Source organism: Arachis hypogaea, chromosome 12 (genome assembly GCF_003086295.3).
Source record: "Arachis hypogaea cultivar Tifrunner chromosome 12, arahy.Tifrunner.gnm2.J5K5, whole genome shotgun sequence".
Classification (NCBI taxonomy): domain Eukaryota; kingdom Viridiplantae; phylum Streptophyta; class Magnoliopsida; order Fabales; family Fabaceae; genus Arachis; species Arachis hypogaea.
This window is the reverse complement of record NC_092047.1, coordinates 113,988,219-114,008,962: the sequence shown is the minus strand read 5'-3', so window position 1 is coordinate 114,008,962 and position 20,744 is coordinate 113,988,219. Positions and strand designations below refer to the sequence as shown.

Here is a 20,744-nt window from a genome sequence, read left to right as displayed (position 1 = left end):
TTTATTAAATTATATAATTTTACGATTTAAATTTTATTATAATTTTATATTTTAAGTATAAATTTATTTTTTAAATTTTAAGTAAAATCTCATTTTTTTTATTTTATTGCAACAATTAGATAAGCTCAAATTTATATTGTCTATCACATTTTACTTACTTAAGAAAAGAAATAAAAAAAATTCATTTCCAACATATTAATCATATTTTTTTTTGCCATATAATTTTAAGGTTTTTAATATATAATTTTTTTTAATAATGAATTACTATATTATTATTTTTTCGCACGTAAATACGTAAAAATGCTTGAAATTGAGAAATGCTATTTCAATTAAAAAAAAGTAAATAAAAATAGCATTTAGGGTTTAAGGAGATAATTTCAGTTTCATTTCATTAGGGTTTAAGCATCAATGTTGATTTCGGCAAAACGGAAAATGTTCCTCCGCTCCATCAGAACAACCTACCTCGCTTCCACACGCCACCTTTCCACGGCGGCGCCGCCACGAACACCCTCATCTTCCTCCCCATCCGGCGGCGGCGGCGGTAGAGACACGCTGGGGCGGAGGCTGATGAGCCTTGTGTTCCCGAAACGCAGCGCAGTGGTTGCGATCAACAAGTGGAAGGAAGAAGGTCACCCTCCGCCACGCAAGTACGAGCTAAATCGAATTGTTCGCGAGCTACGTAAGAACAAGAGCTTCAAACACGCGCTTGAGGTTGATTCCTTCTATTCTCTTCTCTTCCTTTATTAGCTTGAAATATAAACTTATAATAAATATTAGTAACCTTTTGGGTTTGTTGCTTCGGATTTGAAGTTTCGATAGTTATACATATGTGATTTCTAGTTTCATCTTCGCCATGTTTTTCGCAATGAAGAAAAAATTTCTGTGGCTTATTTGGATGAACTTTCTCAATCAAAGCTGAAGCACAAAAGGAAAATGTTTATCTTCAAAAATTGAATATTGAGAAGTTCTGAAGGATTTGCTTATTGTCATATATACTTTTGAGAATTAGAACCAAAGTACCAAACTGATTATAGCACATGATTAGCTGAGATTTTTATGAATTATCCAGTTGGTTATACTTAGTCGCACTCACATCATTAGTTGGTTGGTTGGTTAGTAACTGTAATTGTATGAATTACATTGCTAATGTAGCTTATGTGGAAAATAAGAATTTGTGTTTTTTGAGTTCGACTGAACTTTGTTTATTGTAGAGTTGAATCTGCTCAGCAGTAAAGGAATACATTATGTGCTTTGAATGGAAGTTTAGTTATGAAGAGGAATACATAGGTTAGATTAACGTATTGTAACTGTAAAGCATATTGATAGATAAGTAAAACTATCGAGTCAATGTTGACCGAGTGAAGCTGCTGTAAATATAGGCTCATGAGTCATGAAAGGGCATGCCAACATAGCGAGTTGGGCAAGTTGCCTTTCTTTGTCTGTTGGACCCGGTGATCGTAGTATGTAACCTATTAATGGCATATTTACCAAGATGCCTGCTTAGTTTTCTTAAAAGTTTTAGATATTAGGTATATTATCGTGCATTCATTGGAGAGACTTTTATTGGGGCTAGAATTGAACAATTTCATATTTATTGCAAATTTAGGTCTGTGAATGGATGACCTTGCAGCAACATATCAAGCTAGTGCAAGGAGACTATGCTGTCCACTTGGACTTGATAGCTAAAGTTCAGGGTTTAAACAGTGCAGAAAAATTCTTTGAGGATCTTCCTGATCAAATGAGAGGCAGACAGACCTGCACTGCTCTTCTTCATGTCTATGTCCAAAACAATTTGGCAGACAAAGCTGAAGCCCTCATGTCAAAAATGTCAGAATGTGATTTCTTGGGATGTCCACTTCCTTTCAACCACATGATATCTCTCTACATTGCAAATGGGAAGCTAGAAAAGGTCCCGCAAATTATTCGGGAATTGAAGATGAACACATGTCCTGATGTTGTTACTTTCAATTTGTGGTTAACTGCATGTGCTCTGCAAAGTGATGTTGAAACTGCAGAAAGAGTAATGCTCGAGTTAAAGAAGGCAAAAATTGATCCAGACTGGGTAACATATAGTACATTGACTAATTTGTACATTAAAAACAATTGCCTTGAAAAAGCAAGATCTACTTTGAAGGAGATGGAGAATAGAACCTCGCGGAACACTCGGGTTGCATATTCCTCTCTCATTAGCTTGCATATGAATATGGGGAATAAAGATGAAGTTAACCGATTATGGAAGAAAATGAAGGCTTCCTTTCGCAAAATGAATGATAATGAGTATCTTTGCATGTTATCATCGCTTGTGAAGCTTGGAGACTTTGCTGCAGCTGAGAACCTCTATAGTGAGTGGGAATCTGTTTCTGGGACTCATGATGTCAGAGTTTCAAATATACTTCTTGCTTCATACGTTAACCAAGACCAGATGGAAATGGCGGAAAATTTTTATCATCGGATAGTAGGAAATGGCGTAAGTCCTTCTTACACTACATGGGAGCTATTAACATGGGGCTATTTGAAAAATAAGGATGTGGAGAAATTTCTAGATTATTTTGAGAAAGCCGTTTCTAGTGTGAAAAAATGGAATCCTGATCAAAAGTTAGTGAGAGAGGCATTCAAAATCCTTGAGGAGCTGGCTCATATTGAAGGGGCAGAAAAATTGTTGGTTATCCTTCGCAATGCTGGCCATGTGAATACTGATGTGTATAACCTATTTCTCAACACTTACGCAAAAGCTGGTAAAATGCCTCTTATTGTTGCTGAGAGGATGAAAAAGGACAATGTTCAGTTGGATGAAGAGACTCATAGGCTCTTGGATCTGACCAGTAAAATGTGTGTGAGTGATGCTTCACTGATTCTGTCCACAGCACCAATTGAAGGAGTATTAGAATAAACTATGATTTGGTTGAGCCTCACCTCCAATTGTTTATATTCATACTCAAATATGTGAATACAATGACGGGATTGTTGATGCTTGTGAATAAGGTAACAGCGCTGGTATCAAATTTTCAGAGGCAGAATCAGAAGATTTCCGCTGTTCGATTCTGTAATCTATTCATGAGGTATGTTAGCAACATGTTAAAATGTTTTTGTACAGGTAAATATGGGGCCTAACCCTAACTTGTCACAATTTTACTAACCCGTTTTCGTCTACTTGTAGTGTATGCCAATTCTGATTTTTGTTTCACATATAGAGAACTATGTTTCACACTTTCACTTACCTATATGGAGACTTCTAAAATTTATGGAAATTGATTAAGTGTGCCAATGTTGGTAAAGTTGTTTCTTCTGATTTTCTAACAAGCGGTGGATGGATATTGGAAGTGCATCTAAGATGGAAGTTTTGTTGACCTAAATCTTTGTCCTGTGTATGGTTCCATCATATCCTGGTTTGGTACGTTTAATGTGTCTGTTTCTTTTGGACACAAGTACCCAAGAAACTCAACCTTTATTGAGTTTCACCAACCATTATCCTCAGCGTATTGGCATTATTATTAATCTTCAATTTTTCCGAGTTATGTATTAACTCTTCTGATGACTTTGACCTCATTAGACCTGCTTCATAAAACTTTGGTGGTTCCTGAATCAAGAGTTGACTTCTAATTCTGAATCAAGAGGTTACTGAATAAGTATTAATATTATACACTAGTGTGTGACACATGATTATATCTATGTATTATAATCACTTCATCATCTCCTAATCTAACTCGCCTAAACCATAATGAAGTTTATCATTTAACTTATTGCATAATACATGAGTAATAAGTAGCTAATCTTTAGCATAATAGTATATCCTCTATTTTGTGAAAGTATTGTCTCTTTTGGTTATTAGTGATTATTATTAAATCACAAATATAAATAGTAAAAGCAGAAAATAAAAACTGTAATTTCTGTAAATATTAAATAATGAATTTGTGACAAGTATCAGTATGAAGTTAACTTCAAATGAAAACATTTAATTTGTAATGAACATAGGTTCTTGGAAGAATTGTTCCAATAAGAATTAATGCTGGGGTAGAATATCTTATACGGTTTCTAGTTTAATGTGATATCCCCAATGTGAGGGTACATTTCAGGGTTCTATAATACGAAGAAGAATAGTAGGTAGAGGATTGCAACCTTGGTAATGCAGTTAAGACAAATGTTTCATGTTTCAAATATTTATGGAGGATTTGGTATGGTGGTTTAAAAGTTTGCTACAACTTTCCTCATACGTACATAAGACCTAGTTTAACTTAACATCTACCTCCTCCTCCTTCAATTATTTTTTATATTTAATTTTTATAAGGCAAGTTGGGGGGTGTTTACCTGCATCTTATAAGATTGCTCACCAACATAAATAATAAGTTTGACATTCAAAATTGAATTATTTAAACATCCTAAGTGATATTATTTGACCAAAAGGATAAATGACATAAGAGAAGGTTCATGTGGAGCAAGCAGAGGAGGGCTATGAGAATTAAGAGGAAATATAGGCAACAACCATAAATAAGAGGGGTTTACCGAACCCAACCCACATACATAAATACATGCCCACGTCCCCAGCCATAGCTACCAATGTTTCTAATTTACATATAATACAGAACATAAGGTTGTAGTGTAATGAGTAACATCATCCTATTTATGGGGCTGAATTATTTTCAACCATACTATGAATTATTATTATTATTATTATTATTATTAACATGTAGACCAATTTTAGCTCAATAATATCTTATATATGTATTCGTAACCTATAGCTCTAGTCAAAATGAAAAAAATAAAAACCATTAATCAAACTCAAATGATTCTAATGTTGATTAAGTAAACCAACCCTTACAACATAATATAATCATATTAATAAGAAAGAAAAGGAAGCACTTAACTATATCTAGAAAATATCACTATTTTGTACAATATGCTTTCTTTCTTTCTTTTTCTTTATTTTATTTTATTTTATTTTTTTTTGAAAAAAAAAAAGATCTAGTTTGTTTTGTGTTGTCCCCACCACTATACCCCACAAAAGTTTATTTAGTTAAGTTGCAGGTCAGAAGTTGGAGCCTTTAAAAGCCTCCATTTCTCTCTTCCTTTACAGAACATCAGGAGACAGAAACTTCAACTGTTATCAACATCAAAGACATTAACACCAACAACAGCAACTACAAAAAACAATTTAGACTCTTCTTCTTTTGCTATGGCTGCCATGGATGATGGTATTGTTCATCATCATGATGATGCTGCTGAAGTTGGTTTTGAAGAAGGAATGCTCTGGCTACCCTCTCATGTTTTGGATGAGGCGTGCGGCACTAAGGTCCCTTTTTCTGCTATATTATTTATTTCATTCTTTCTTCTCTCATTATCTTTCTTTGTTTTCCAATTAAACAAATTAATTTAACATTGTTTTTCATGATTGAATACTATAATTTGGACATAGCTATTTTTATGGATGTTAGACATATATATTATTAAGCATGTTAGATTGTTAAAACTGAGCATAGTTCTCTTATTTCTAGATATTCTTTCTACTTTTTCTTTTCTTTGATTGTCATGAATCTCAACATGGTATTAAAATTTTAATAATGGAGAAGATTTACTTGCAATTGCAAATGAATGAACAATTCACCATGATCATCTTGTCACAATAAGTGAATAATTATCCATTTTTCATTTAACATTAATTTCGTATATCAATCTACATACCCAGATAGCTATATGTTCAATTAACACTTTGATTTCTGAAGTGTTTTTGTGTCGTCTTATTAATATTGAAATTGCTTACATTATCTGGTTCAATTTATCTTCAGGTTCATACTAGGAACCGAATCCATAAGGTCCAAATCCAGCATCAATTGCATCATCATCAACAGCATAATAACAAATCATGTGAAAAACAATCACAGGTAGCTATTATATCTCATATGTTGGGGATTGGAGAGACACTAGGAGCATACTTTAATTTGTGAAGTTAGGCAGGGGAACTGGGGTATGAAATTGATAATTTGGGTTTGATTGTTTCGGATTTACTTCTGTACTTCCAAAAAATACATGCCAACTTTAATTTTGTACTTTCCAAAAAATGCATGCCAACTCATATATATTCAATTACAATTAAATCTTCATGTGAAAACGATAAGTGAAAACTGTTAGATGGTTTGATATAATTGACTAAATTGTCATCTAATAGTTCTCAATTATCATATCTTTGCACAAAGACAATTACATGTGAGTAGTCATCACCGATGAAGTAATAGACTCATTTAAGTGAGATTGTATTTCATCACCGATGAAGTAATAGACTCATATCTTCGCACAAAGACAATTACATGTTTCCTTTTTTCAAGTACACATAGCATTATAAACTATTTAATTACCCCCACTTAGTATGAGGTAGGGGATGCAAGATATCTCTCAAGTGTTAGTGGGAATTGGGAACAGAGAATATACTTTTGCATTTTGCTTTATACCCAAATACAGTATTATTTTAATAAGAGATAACTGAAAGGTTGCCTATAAAGATGAACATTACACAAAAAAATAACAATAGTGGCTTTTCCAGGAAAAATATGAAGCATATATTACCAACATTCAATTAGAAATGTCATATTGATGCTTGCCTTGTTGGTCACATGCATACTCAATCTATTAGTAGGGTTGAAATTTTGGAGACTTTATGGTTTCATTGGTGAAAAGGTGGAGCTCGGTTGCAATCACATATTTTACTATTTCTTTAAATTAAAAAGAGTATGAAAAATTCATCTGCTTATTAATTCATAAGCTAGTTGAAATTAGCTTAATTGCAGTACGAAAAATTGGCCAATTAACTATCACAAAAATATAACTATCACAAAAATATAACTAATTCGTCGTAAATAATAAACTGTCCCAAATTAGCTATTATTTAGCAGTTGATTGATCCCTCGCTAATTTCAAGTCGCTAATCTTTAAGAAAAAAAGGTTTTATTCGCTAATCCGTCACAAATTTTGCAGTACTCAAAATCTAGCACAAGATCATCATTGCATCAATGGCCAAATAGTAAAGTTATTGCTAATGGTGGACCTGGAATGCAAGCTATTTTCTTAGGATCAAGTCAAAGGTCTTGTGGCACTGGTGTCTTCTTACCACATCGAGCAGGCACAAATAATTTCCAACCAACCAAAAAGCCAGGTCAGCTGACACCTTACCTTGTTTTTTCCCTTAACAATTAATAGAAAATTAAAATTCTTTTTCCTCAATGCATTGTCACAAATAATATATATAAATATATTTTCTTTTTTTATATATATCATTATTGTAAAATTTAATTTTATATATTATCCGTATAAAAAAAATTATATAGATATCCAATCGTATTTTATCAAATCAATAAAAATAATTAATTTAACTTACTATTTAAAAATTCTTTATACTTTCACTAGTACATCAAATTCACTATTGTTGAATAATGATATAAATTTTTTTATAATTTCAGTACATCAAAATTAAATTATTATTTGTCACATAATTTATTAACTCACATTTCATTTATCTTAAATACTTATTAGTGACTTAAACTAAATTTCTTCAGCAACTATTTGCACGTGCTAATGTAAAATACTTTATCAAATCCTCCTTTTTGTTTGATGGAATTATCTGCTATCTATAATAACTATATTAAAATATGCACCTTGTTATAGTTCTTTTAGATATTATTAATTTATTATTGCATGAAATTCAGAATATAGTGTTTTATTTGCAGCTTGTTCTCCGGTTCTTCTTCCAGCAAGAGTTGTTCATGCTCTGAATCTTAATGTTCAAGCATTAGGAGTTCACATTTCACCCCCTCAAGGTCTCTTATATATCCAAGTAGTTTCAAAACTATTAAAATTTTGAAAAATATTGTTATTTTTAATAATAGTGATAAATATGCTAATAATTAATTATCATGGCCTTTAATTATTATTTCTTGTTGCATGCAGTTCACAAATCTAACACAAGATGTGAAGGGATGGACAATAATTATTCTAATAATAATAGTTCAACGAAAAAGAAAAGTGATCAGAAAGAAGTCTCTAAGCAATGTAGTGTTATTTCTCAGAATCAAAGTTCTTCTGCAGAGATATTTCTTCCAAAGGAATGGACTTATTGATTAGCAAGATAATCATATTTCAATAATATTGAAGATCAGTTATAATTCTGATGTACACACAAATTAAAAGGGGTTGATATTATGTATTTACGTTATAAAATAAATAGAAAAAAAAAATCATGCATCATATGGGATTGACTATATATTCATTAAATATTGTGCTATGTTAGATTTCTATATGATCTTGTAAATGTGTAAATTTTAAATAAGAATAGCACAAGGGTCGTCCCATTTAATTTGTATTTGCATGCTTCAGTAAAATCAGTATATTATATTATATTATATTACTTTATTATTAGAATTTGCATGTCATAATCATATCTCACTGCTCCTTGTTATATATACTTTGATTTTTATTCATCCAAAAAAATTGAAAAAAGGGGTGCTGTATTGTAAATAAATCATTCACGTTCCTTTTTTTTTCCCCCTCATCATTTGATCTAAGAAAATTTCAATATAATAATAAATGGCCCATAAATTTAAGGTCTTAAACATCAACTTATACATAACACCTAGCTAGTAATTCACATTAAGGAAAAAATGATCCTAATAATCTTGATTTAATTTAAAACCTAATTAATCACCAGTATGGGGTATAACCTGATTTAATGCCCTCTTGACTTCCACAATGCTAACCTTCTTCCCACAATTATTGTCCTTAACCTTGGCCCTCAATTCAGCCACAAAAACTCCATTGTTGAGTGAGGATTGAACCCCAATAACCTCAATCTTCATCTCTCTTAACACCAACATCACATCAAGTAGTAACCCTTCCCTATGACTACACTCCAACTCCAACAATGCATCACTCTCTATAATCGAAACCTGCACCGATGCCTCTGTGGCCGCCGCCGCCGCCACCTTGGTTGCGGTCTTCGTCCCCTCCACAATCCTCACCTATGTTGTGGAAATAAAAATATCAAATACAATATGGCATGATACATAAATACGAAGGCTAAATAAAAAGAGAAACTCTTGGTGACAGTAAAATTTAGTATTTTTAGTCATCATTTCATTAGTATAAATATTAAATTATTTTTAATAAATAAATTTTATTAATTTATGTGTGTAAATTTTAAAAAATATGAATACAACCTATATTGATTAATGTGTGTAAACTCTAGTAAATATATAAGTAAATTATATGATTTTTATGTGTAAAATATTTATAAATATGGGTATAAATTATTGTTAGTCAAATACTAACAAAAAATGATAATATTTGTTGGCCATGTAATATTATTCAAATAAAAATATCAAAGGTTAAATAATTTCTTTAATCTTTGTAAAATTGTGAATCTTTAATTCTTGACTCTAGGGGTTTTCTTTTTTTTTTTTTAACTTTCTATAAAATTTAAAATGTTTTATTTTGATTTCTGTTTTAGATATGAATTTAATCCAATTATGTATGAATTGATACATCAAAGTAATTAATTTTTAAATTAATTATTGAAAAAATCATTTAAATGCATGAATATAAATAAACTAACGTGTTAAATTCTTTATATAGTTTATTAAAATTAAACTGTTTAAATATTGACGTGACAAGACAAAATAAGATATTATCTAATAATCTGTTATATTAACATTTAATGAAGAAAAATTAACAAAAATATTGAAATCAAATTTTTTTTATAAGGAGGAAGAAAATAAGTGAAACCAAACAATTATTCACTAAAATTTTATGTTGACTAAAAATTTCTTTGAATAAAAATTAATCACAAATTTAAAATGGTAGTATTTAATGCAAATACACATATTATAATATGCATACAACATAGATAAGCAACTAAGCAAGTAAAATGAAGTGCTTATGCCATTGTAGTAGATCGATGATTATTACCTTCCTCTTCTCATGCCCTAACACAACCGTGTGTTGTTGTTGCTCCTTGTTGGAGGAGCCACAATGGTGAACTTCAATTGTTGTTGATGGTGTCCTCGAACGTTGTTGTTCAGCTTCCATTTGTCGGATACGTGCCTCTAAGTCTTGGATCTTCCTTCTAAGTTGTTTCACATATTCAATTGTGTCACCTAAAATTGAAGCTTTGTCCATTTTGGTAACAAATGGGACAAGTGATCTTAGGATGATGAATCTCTCATTTAGCTTCTCACGGCGGCGGCGCTCCGCCAGGACGTGATTGGCACTCAGCTCGTCCTGCGGAGTGCCACTGCCTTTTCCCCCTCCGCGCAGCCGGTCTGTCGGACCGGCTGAGCTGGTAGGGTTTGTGTTATTTGGAGAACTATTGTTTTCTTCATTGTTTTTGTTGGAGTGTAAGTAGGGCACGGTAAATAAGATGTATTTTAGGAGCCATTGGGAGGAGCCGTCGGCCGTGGCGGCGTGGAGATGTTCGTCGGCGACGAGGGATGTCCACTTGGCGAATGCTGATTGGTTGGAGCAAGTGACGTAGCATGCTATTGAAGGAGACTCAGCCCAACGGGTTGATTGATTTTGGAGGATGCTTGATACAGTTTGAGAATAGTGATCATCTTCTTGTGTCAATATTTGATCTTCTATAGGTGAAAAGACTGCAAAACCCTTATGCAAGTTAAGCAACTAATAATAATAAGGGTAAAGTATATTTTTTTTCCCTAAAATTTGGGAAAAGTTTTAAAAATATCCTTAAGTTTTATTTTGTTTCAATTTTGTTCCAAAAATTTTCGATTTGCATCAAATATACCCCTGACGGTTAAATTTTCAAAAAATTTAAGACCAATCTAACAATAATGCATGAAAATGATGCTTAATTTGCTTGTATTGAGGGTTGTTCTTATGAAATTGTTGTTGAATTGGTCTTAAATTTTTTGAAAAATTAGCCGCCAAGGATATATTTGATGCAAATCGAAAATTTTTAGGACAAAATTGAAACAAAATAAAACTTAGGGGTATTTTTAAAACTTTTGTCAAACTTAAGGGACAAAAAGTATACTTTACCCTAATAATAATAATAATAAATAAGTTTAATTTTGATATATTGGCTATCATTTAATCAAATTTATGTATTTACATAATTTTTTAAATAATAAATTTAAAAATAATTTATTTTTATTTGGAATAATTAAAGTAGGTTCTAGAAATATCCCATATTTATTAGGTGTTGAAATTAATATCATAATTAATATCTTCAGATAACATTCCTATTATAATAACTATAGGAAACATATCATATTCGACATTTATGTATGCATAATTATTCACCTAGGTTGTTTGACAGTAGAATGCATGAAAGATCATGGATTTTAGTTAATGTACATGGATGTTCCTTCTTCATCGATCAATCATATTCGAAGCATGGGATATAGTTTATCAGTTTTATGCAGAAGAGAGTGGGGGCCCCTCATCACAAAGGGCCAAACCAAAGGAATTTAATATGATGGTCCACAATAATATAGTATTCAATGGTGTTTTCTATAGTTATATATAATATAACTAACTACAATAATTATTAGACCCTACTCTATATAATGTGGTCCTTCAAATGTACTTGGATATGTATACTATAGTAGATTTCATTATCAAAATTTAATGACTCTCACCTTACTATCATGCTTTTCTTTCTAGGTGTTGAATGTTGGATGCGTGCGTTTATGAAAAAGTCTTGCTCTAGTTGCTATAATGTTATGTGATGCTTATGCTACTGGATGACTATGATTTATATGACATATATAAGTTTTCTTTTCTATATTTGTATTATATATTGATCTGATTTTAATTTTAATAAAGAGTAAACTACTATTTTTAATCATAAAAGTTAAAAATGCTAACATATTTATTTATAGAAGATGAAAATTATCGTTTGTATATATAAAAAATGACTTTTGCAAGTAAAATTATCCAAACTCTAAAAAATTAAATAAAAATTTTAAGCTACCCTTCTCTTCAAAAACAAACTATTTCTTCGTAATTTAAAAATTTTTAATCAATATGTAATAATTTAAGTAATTGGTCTAAGCAATTTTTGTTATTGGTCTAAACATCTCCTTATACATTAGTAGGTCACTGCTTTTAAAAACTGTTTAGATCAATTACTTAAATGGTTAAAAATCAATTAAAAATTTTCGAATTATAAAAAAATATTTTGTTCTTTGAACAAATAATCATAAATCAAAAAATGTATTTGCTCTAAAAATTATTTATTTTAGTTCTCATGGTTAAATATTGTTGTGATCGGTTAAATATTTAAATAATGCATATATCTTGATACATGAATATTTTAGCAAACAAACAAATTATTTGATAAATGCTAATTAAATATTAAAATGGTATTTGCATGCTTCTTGACGTATCAACATTTTGCAAAACAAATTTACTGTGAAAATTAAATAATTAATTTTTAATTTTTAATAATTTTATAACAACTAAAATAAAAAATATTTAATAAAAACTAAATAAATGATTTATGATTTTACCTGGTAGTTGAACTTGGAGTTGATCCAAAGGGCTTTGAATTGGATCCCATCTTTGGGTCGGGTCAACTCGATAAGAGTCAACTTGACCCGAATGATTATCTGCTTCGGTAACGGCTAGTAAATGAAAATTGGAATCAAGATTATTTGATCCATCATTAGGTGATCCAACTCTAATATCTTCAGACATTTCTAATTGCATCAACTCACTTGGTTCTGTAATTCCACCTGAAACATTATTATTATTTCGTCTCTTTTCATCTTCAGAGTCCAATATGGGTTCTTCTTCTTCATCATCTTCGTCTTCCTCTTCCTCTTCTTCTTCCTCATTGTCTTGATCTTCTTCCATATTGTCTTCATGGGTAAGATTAGGCGGAGGTAATGGTGGGTCCGCTACGGTATAAATGAGACAGTCAGATGAGGATGCAGGATTGGAGGTGGAGTGCTCTGAGAGGGCTGGCTTCGGCGGCGGCGGCGGAGGATGGACGGAGGCGTGGTGGTGTTCTATGAAAAAACTCTTCACGTGTTGGATAAACTTAATATCTTCTTGAACCTAATAATTAAAAAAGTATATATATTAAAATATAAAATAGATAAATAACTATATCTTTCAAAAAATTTAAATTGTGCACTCGAAAGATTGAAAATAAAAACAATCACAATTGTCTTAAGATAATTATTTGGTGAAAATTATTTCTTTATGTAAAGTTGGTAGATGAGAATTGTTAAATAATTTGATAAGTTTAACTAAATTATTATCTGATGACTCTAAACTATTAAATTCACATAAAATTAACTATATTTGAGTTTTCACCTAATTATTTACACAAAAATATTTTTACGTAAAAATAATAACTAAAATACTATGCATTATTTTGAGTCATTTAGTCCAAATATATAAATTATTTATCAATTTTTAAGAAAAATGCTAAAAAATTATTAAAAATTATTATTTTTAACCATCAATATTTAAAAATACAGAATAAAATTATTAGATTACTAGATTAAAAAATTGAATTAATGACTAAATAATAATCAAAACAATAAATTTTAATATTTTTTAGCCTCTTTCGATTCTTAATTGTTATTTTTATATAAAAATATTTTCATATAAGTATTAGATTTATTTTTTTTTACATAGTTTCGAAACACAACCTATTTTATTAAACGTATATATAGCACAGACTAAACTTTGTATTGAAAATATTGTTAAAAATGAATGATAAATGAAATCTATAAACCTCATGATCAGATGTTACTAGACATATATAAAAAATAAGATAAATTTACCTTATCTATTGTGCCAAACTCAACGACACCGTCCAATAGAGGAATGCACACCACGGTCTGTGATTTGCATGGCATAAATCGTTTTTGTGAAATTAGTATTATTTTTCTCATTTTTCTATTAATTCGTATTATTTGCTTGAATAATATATTACGCATAGTAAAAATATAGAATGCCATAAAATGCAGGACTTGGAAGAACTATTACCTGTATACGAGCACTCTAGCGGTGGAAAAATTTGAAATAATAAGAAAAAAGATGAAATGGAAGAGAAGAATATGTTAGTAAGTTACATATATATATACAGTTATATAACTACTAACTATACATCGATAAATTAGTAATTCAAATTTCAAATCATGAAATTGTCATAGATTTTACATTTTAAAACTTGAATTAGAAAGAGGGATAAGTTGATACAAATTATTTTCAAAATCTAGCTCTAGCTAGCTCATCATAAAAATAATTAAATTAAATTGCGAGTAAAAAAAATCTCATACATATTACGATAATGTTGCTAATTTTCTCAGTTAATTATTGTAAGTGAAGAACTTGCCATAAATAATCAAGAAAGTGATAACTTTTGTACTTTGCATTTTTCTTGATGTTGAAAATTGTAAAAACAATTAGATGGCCAATTCCATGGTATCTTTAAAAAATTGAAAATTATATATATAAAGAGCAATTCATTTCTGACAAATTTGCTTTTTTCCAAAAATAAAAAATAGAATTAGCATCCACAAATTATTAATTTAAAAAACACTGTTGGGATTGTTTTCTTCCATATTCTCGTAAATATTCCATAATTTTCATTTTTGGAAATTACATCTATCAACTAATCATTTTAAAATTGTTTCTCGAATTAATTTTAGTTTATTTTAATTTTTGAATTGATTCTTCAATTTTTTATGGGTTTAATTATTTTGTTGATCACTATAATTTTACCAAATTTTTAGTTAGATTTATATACTTTTTTTAGTTAGATTTCTATACTACTCTTAATTTTATAATTAGATATTTTTCATGTCAAAAATATTAAAATTAACATAATATTTCTCTTAAAATACATGCAATCAAAAATCTAACTAAATTTTTAATTATAAATGTCTTCAATTTATAAATAAATATTCAGTTAATTTTAATATTTTTTATATTAAAAATCACCTAATTATAAAATTAAAAATAATATAAAAATTTAATTTAAAAATATAAAATTTTAATTATAAATTTAATAAAACTATAAAGATTAATAGAATAATATTTCAGTATAATATATATATATATATATATATATATATATATATATATATATATATATATATATATATATAAAATAAGAAATTGAGGACCTTGGCTAGAATAGCTCTGGTAAAGGTTTTGCTGTCCACCTCGTTTGCACCTGTGAGCCATACATGCTGCCTCCTAGCATATGCCTTTCCCGGCAACCTTTTATATATATATATATAGTGCATAATTCAATCATTAACTCAACCACAAAAATAAATAAATAACTTCTATAGTTAATATCTTTTTAAAAAAATATTACTCATTTTATGTGCAGTTATTAAAAACTCCCCACTTTATCATTACTAAAATACAATGTTATAAATTAAATTGACTTTTTATTAGTTTTTAAAAGTACAAGGTAATACATTGTGTTTGATAACTTAAAAAGATTTAGGTGGTTAAATTTTTTACTTTTAAAACTAAAAGCATTTATAAAGATATTTCTAAAATATAATTTGTTCTCTTTTTTTTACATGAAAAAAAGTCTATTTTTACCTTATATATTAAAAATAAAAAATATTAAAATTAATATTTTTTTTAATATAAACAATAAGCTGTTTATGAGGTCAGCTTTTCCAAACATGCTCTAAGCTAAATTTAAGATAAACAAGGCCCACTTTTTTAGGGGAGATAAATTGTATTAATTATTCTTTATAAGTGAAACACCAGCGCAGTCCAATCAATACACATTACAAATTCACAATGGAATTATATGCATTAATTATTTCACCCAAAGTCACAAGTGACAATACAACTTAACAAATCAAGGGGAAAAAAACCAACAAAATATGATTGATAAAAGAGTATATATGCTTATTTACATTAATAACTAAACAGAATCTAAGCAATAGTAACACATTAATAGAACTTAACACATTAATATGATTGAAATTAAAACCTAATCTAATGCTAATACTACAAGTTCTAATTAAAACACTCAGTTAGGTCAATTTAAACCCATATCTAATCTAACCAAATCAAATTAATGCATTGTAATTAGTGCATTATAACATTGTATGTTAATTTGAACCACCCTAAAATAGAATTTTAATTTATTTTTTTTTTTACTCAATTCTAAGTTTATTACCTCTAATAATACCATGTCATAAAATTACTCATCTTAAAAACTTAATATAAAAATGCCCACATTTATTTTTAACTATCCTACCTAGAATTTAGTTTATTAGTATCTTCATTATTTTTTCTCATATTATAATTACTAACATGCCTATTAATTCATTCTTTTATTTATTATATATATAAAAATAATAAAAATAAAATTAGTCAAAATAACAAGTGATTTATAATTTAATTAAGAGGTCTTAGATTGAAAGAAGTTCAAATATATATTGCCCCCAAGTTTATTATTATTATTATTATTATTATTATTATTATTATTATTATTATTATTATTATTATTATTATTATTGGTCAACCTAGCTATTTTTAGTTGTATTTTCTTAATATACTTAAAACTTAAGTATATTTGGTGTCTACAAAAAAAAAAAGGTTCAGTTTTACTTATTATCATAAAATAACTATATACTATATATGATTTTTAAAAAAATTTTATTGACCGAGAAAGTTAAATAATAGAAAAATTTAAACTGGCAGAATTTTATAAAGTGTTAAATTTTTGAAAAAAGAGTAGAATAAGAAAATAATATTATATGTGAAGTTGTATTGAAATTGTTGTTACATGATATAATAATCACTCTATTTATAAGAATATTACCAACTAATTTTATAAATATCTATCTATTAACTATTATTAGCTATTACTAATTTAACTCTTAATTACTACCAACTCTACTAATATTTTAATATAAAGTATTAAAAGCTCCATAAAAGAGCTCTCTATAATTTGAATCTCCTAATAACCTTATACTTAAAACTCTTCTAATAAGATTCAGCACAATTATTCTGTCCATTTTTTCTAAACTATTGACAGATTGCATAGCAAAATCTCTTTCATGATGAGAAAATGTTTTAAAACGTTTTCAACGTTCTCCAACAAAAGAAATATTTTACTTACTTAATAATAATAATAATAATAATAATAATAATAATAATATATTATTATTATTATTATTATTATTATTATTATTATTATTATTATTATTATTATTATCTTCTTTACTTTGCACGTACTTATATTATTATTACATTTAGCCTCACAGAAAGTTCAAGCCACATATATCTACCCTCATCTAACCCTTTGTCTTCTCACTTTAGGGAGTAAAAATTTAAAATGTATTCAACCTTTATTAAAGCTATCTCTCTTCCTATCTACAAATGGAACTTTCCAATTCATGCAGTGATAGCTATATTTATAAAGAAAATGACCTATCCTATGATACAGTCATCATTACATTACACTTGTACATCCATAGATTTATGAGAAATCAATCATGACTCAAAGTTTTGAAACACAATATATAAATAAACATCCACATTGATTTTCAAAACCTTTTTTGAGTGATTATTTTAATATTTGTTTATTAGTTGTTAATCTCTTCATTTTTAAATTTTGAAACATATCAAACACTTTATTTTTGTAAGTTTTAATGATTTAGGTCAGAAATATAGTTTAATTAATTCTTAATTAAATTTTCAAAAGAAGTAGTTTTATAATATTATATTAGAATTTTTATAATTAAAAATTTTAGAATTTAATTTTTATTATTTCCAAAACAAATAGAATAAGCCAATTAAAAAATAGAAAAAATCTACACAAATCCAAAAAAAATTATATAAAAAAACATGTATAGAACATAATTATTTATGTGTCTCCTCTTATCATAAATTTAGAATGAAAACTAAAACGTTCTTTTTACAAGTCTAAAAACTGATTTATCTCATAATTAAAAAAAATAAAGATTAACAAATAATTAATAAAATGGTTATTAATAAAGTTTAGAGACTAATTTAGATTACTCTTTAAAATAAAAAAAAAAGTGTGTTAATTGATTAATGCAAAGGGAACTCTAGATTAAATTTTCTAATTTAGAGTAATTAAATTTGAAAGAGAGAGATAAACATGTAGTAACTGTTTATTAAGTAATAGTTAGAGCAATTATTATTAAACATGACTACTTACCCAACACCAGGAGGAAATGAGAATGAGACACACATCAAATAGAACCATTCGGATTCTGTTAGGTCCTCCGGCGACAAGGCGGCGCAAGGGCGGCGAGTGGGCGGATTCGTCTCTCCGGCGGACAAGGAGTCATAGAGTTCCCTGAGCTGTTGGCTTCTTTGGAGAGACGCCTCCTCAGCACTAACCTCCATTGGTTGCACTGTCTTCCTTGTCTTAATTGCCCCATTGTAGTAACCATCCCCCCAAACCAAAATCCTAACAATAATAAAAATAAAAAATTATATAAACAGATAATTTTTTATTTTTGAATTTTCAAAAAAATTTGTTGCTGAATGTAATAACTAATTCAATTTGTCATGAATCAACTACTTAAGAACAAAGGTGCAAGATGCTTATTATATAGAATTGCAACATCATTAAATCATTTTAGTAACTAAATTTAACTAAGTTGATCTAATCACTTATTAATACAATAAAAATCAATTAAAAAAATAAAAAAAAACACACACAAAAAAAAAAACTTAATTCAAATTAATTATAAAAATAATTTATTCATCTAATATACTATATTTAATTTTCAATATTTTCTAGAAGCATGTTATAACTTTTGTTTAAATTTTACATTTCAAAATAGGTTTTTGAAATTTGAATGTGTTTTAGTTTATCCTTCATCTATCTGAGATTTAAGTATTTCTTGTACTAGATGAATAATATACACCATAATAAGTTATTTATATAAAATATTTATTAAAATAGAAAATAATATGATAACTGATTTCTTTTATAAAAAAAAATATTTATGTTTCTCAATTATATATGTAGACCAAATACTCACATTTATGTCTTATTAGAGACTTACCTTTTTATTAAAGAACTTGATTATTTGGACTATAAAAAGAAAATTAAAAAAGCAGAAAATCAAAGGTTATATGGGAATTGAATCAATAAATTAAATAAAATTAAATGAATTACATACATCTGTTGTGGACAAAGTTGCCAGAAGAGGCTGTAGGTCCATTGAACAGATTGAACTGCAGCTTGCAACATGCTTTGAAGCCTACTTCCACCCACTGACGCAGCCATTTATAAATAACTCTTAATTCCCAACAAAGATTTTGCACCCTACCACCCTTTCTGAAACAACAATAATAATAATATCTTATAAATAGATATTGTCTATTAAATATATCAAAATTTCAATATTAATTACAAAACTAAAACTCCACCATTTTTAATATTAGAACTAGAAGAACTAAGAATCAAAGAAGAAGATGTAGATAAATGAAAGTATGATTGTGATTATATTGAAATAATTGAAAAATATATAGAATATGAGAATGAATCAAGAACTAAGAACATAATTCCCTTAGCTTTACCTTCAAGTAAAAGAAAAAAAAGAAGAATTCAATCCTTTATGAACCAAGATTCACCAAATTTTATTATTTATTTATTTTCTTTCTTACAATAGTATATAATCTCTTATTTATATTATTATTATTCTCAATTTCTCATCACTGATACACACTGCTACTACATTCCCAAATAACTAATCATTACTCCCTACTTACCATTGTTCTATCAAATATCTTCTCCTCGTCAAAACAACCTTGCTCTCAAAATTATAAGGATTGAAAAGACACTAATGATCTCTTGTAATTCAGAATTCGATGTGCCAAAAGCATCTTAATTAATTCTATTATAAAAAGTTAAAAACAACACATTTATCTCCTCAAAACTAACTCTAATCACTGTATATCTCTATATAAGTATATATCCTTTCAAACTAAAATACATGCCCAAAAATGGAAAAGAACAAAAATTGAATCCTAGGTAATTTTCATGGAGGAGTAAATTAAACAGGGACATAAAAAATGAGTGGTGATAAATGTATGTTGTGTTTAATGATCTGAAAAAAATTGAAAAAACAAAAAATATATTATCACTATTTAACTCTCCTCTCAAGTCTCACCAACAACAAATTAAATGAATAATAATAATAATAATAATAATAATAATAGAAAAGAAAAGAAAAAAGAAGAAATAAAGAAAGATAAAGAGGAAGTTCCAAGATAGAGGGAGAGAAGAGAAGATAGTTACATGAAGTAAAGTAGAGGCATGAAGATATATGTGAGAGTGGTGATGAGATGAAGAAAGAGATAATATGTTTAAAAAAGGTATATGACTTTGAGGTGGATACGGAAACTGTTCAAGAATTAGCATGTTTGTGAGATGAGATGAGATGATAATAATAATGATCTGAGAAAGAAGAAGGTTTGTTGGTTAAGTAAAGAAGAAAAAGAAAAAGAAGAAGAAGAAGAAGAATCAAACAATCTAGAAAGAAAGAATAAGACAGTGTTATGAAAATTAAAAAGAGAGTTTTTGACTGGTTGGTCTACCTGACACTGAGTACATAATAATCATAATAAATTAATAATGCATGTGTGCTTTTGAGGCTAAGAAATAAGTGTGTGTGTTGTGCAAATTTTTGTTAGTTGTGTGTGTCATTTTCTAGACTATGTGTGTGGTTGTGTTTTTTTTTTTTTTTTTTTTTAATAATTTTGAT

General features: G+C 28.3%; 3 protein-coding genes across 6 annotated transcripts; 2 read left to right on the top strand and 1 right to left on the bottom strand.

Annotated features, from left to right (window-relative positions):
* The first annotated feature begins 332 nt into the window (after positions 1-332).
* LOC140172855 (pentatricopeptide repeat-containing protein At4g02820, mitochondrial-like) lies at positions 333-3,265 on the top strand. The gene is made up of 2 exons (XM_029290879.2): positions 333-711; positions 1,607-3,265. Exons 1-2 carry the CDS (start codon positions 409-411, stop codon positions 2,888-2,890), a joined length of 1,587 nt encoding a protein of 528 aa, XP_029146712.1. The 5' UTR covers positions 333-408; the 3' UTR covers positions 2,891-3,265.
* Positions 2,911-8,400, top strand: LOC112728422 (uncharacterized). 2 transcript variants are annotated; one of them, XM_025778545.2, is made up of 6 exons: positions 2,911-3,059; positions 5,072-5,287; positions 5,781-5,876; positions 6,964-7,141; positions 7,713-7,802; positions 7,933-8,400. In XM_025778545.2, the coding sequence occupies exons 2-6, from the start codon at positions 5,171-5,173 to the stop codon at positions 8,100-8,102; spliced, it is 651 nt and encodes a 216-aa protein (XP_025634330.1). In that variant the 5' UTR covers positions 2,911-3,059; positions 5,072-5,170; the 3' UTR covers positions 8,103-8,400. The 2 variants fall into 2 exon arrangements, with proteins under 2 accessions (XP_025634330.1, XP_025634329.1); XM_025778544.2 differs by having other exon boundaries at positions 2,934-3,059; positions 5,023-5,287.
* A 159-nt stretch (positions 8,401-8,559) lies between these two features.
* Positions 8,560-20,448, bottom strand: LOC112728421 (basic helix-loop-helix protein A). 3 transcript variants are annotated; one of them, XM_072209830.1, is made up of 10 exons: positions 20,279-20,448; positions 19,158-19,315; positions 18,182-18,436; positions 15,144-15,240; positions 14,002-14,016; positions 13,797-13,853; positions 12,717-13,059; positions 12,510-12,623; positions 9,946-10,628; positions 8,560-8,999 (listed from the first exon to the last, which is right to left on the bottom strand). In XM_072209830.1, exons 2-10 carry the CDS (start codon positions 19,262-19,264, stop codon positions 8,679-8,681), a joined length of 1,992 nt encoding a protein of 663 aa, XP_072065931.1. In that variant the 5' UTR covers positions 19,265-19,315; positions 20,279-20,448; the 3' UTR covers positions 8,560-8,678. The 3 variants fall into 3 exon arrangements, with proteins under 3 accessions (XP_072065931.1, XP_025634326.1, XP_025634325.1); XM_025778541.3 differs by having other exon boundaries at positions 12,510-13,059; XM_025778540.3 differs by lacking the exon at positions 20,279-20,448 and adding an exon at positions 19,750-20,263 and having other exon boundaries at positions 12,510-13,059.
* Positions 20,449-20,744: the final 296 nt, after the last annotated feature.

Bases quoted from the DNA above. Each gene is read 5' to 3' on its own strand.
- LOC140172855 (XM_029290879.2), top strand. From the start codon at position 409: ATGTTGATTTCGGCAAAACGGAAAATGTTCCTCCGCTCCATCAGAACA. The intron at 712-1,606 runs GTTGATTCCTTC...TTGCAAATTTAG, and splicing joins GCTTCAAACACGCGCTTGAG to GTCTGTGAATGGATGACCTT.
- LOC112728422 (XM_025778544.2), top strand. From the start codon at position 2,953: ATGACGGGATTGTTGATGCTTGTGAATAAGGTAACAGCGCTGGTATCA. The intron at 5,877-6,963 runs GTAGCTATTATA...CAAATTTTGCAG, and splicing joins CATGTGAAAAACAATCACAG to TACTCAAAATCTAGCACAAG. The intron at 7,803-7,932 runs GTCTCTTATATA...TGTTGCATGCAG, and splicing joins TCACATTTCACCCCCTCAAG to TTCACAAATCTAACACAAGA.
- LOC112728421 (XM_025778541.3), bottom strand. From the start codon at position 19,264: ATGGCTGCGTCAGTGGGTGGAAGTAGGCTTCAAAGCATGTTGCAAGCT. The intron at 15,241-18,181 runs GTAAGTAGTCAT...TATATATAAAAG, and splicing joins TCATTTCCTCCTGGTGTTGG to GTTGCCGGGAAAGGCATATG. The intron at 13,060-13,796 runs GTAAATTTATCT...TTTAATTATTAG, and splicing joins AGTTTGGCACAATAGATAAG to GTTCAAGAAGATATTAAGTT.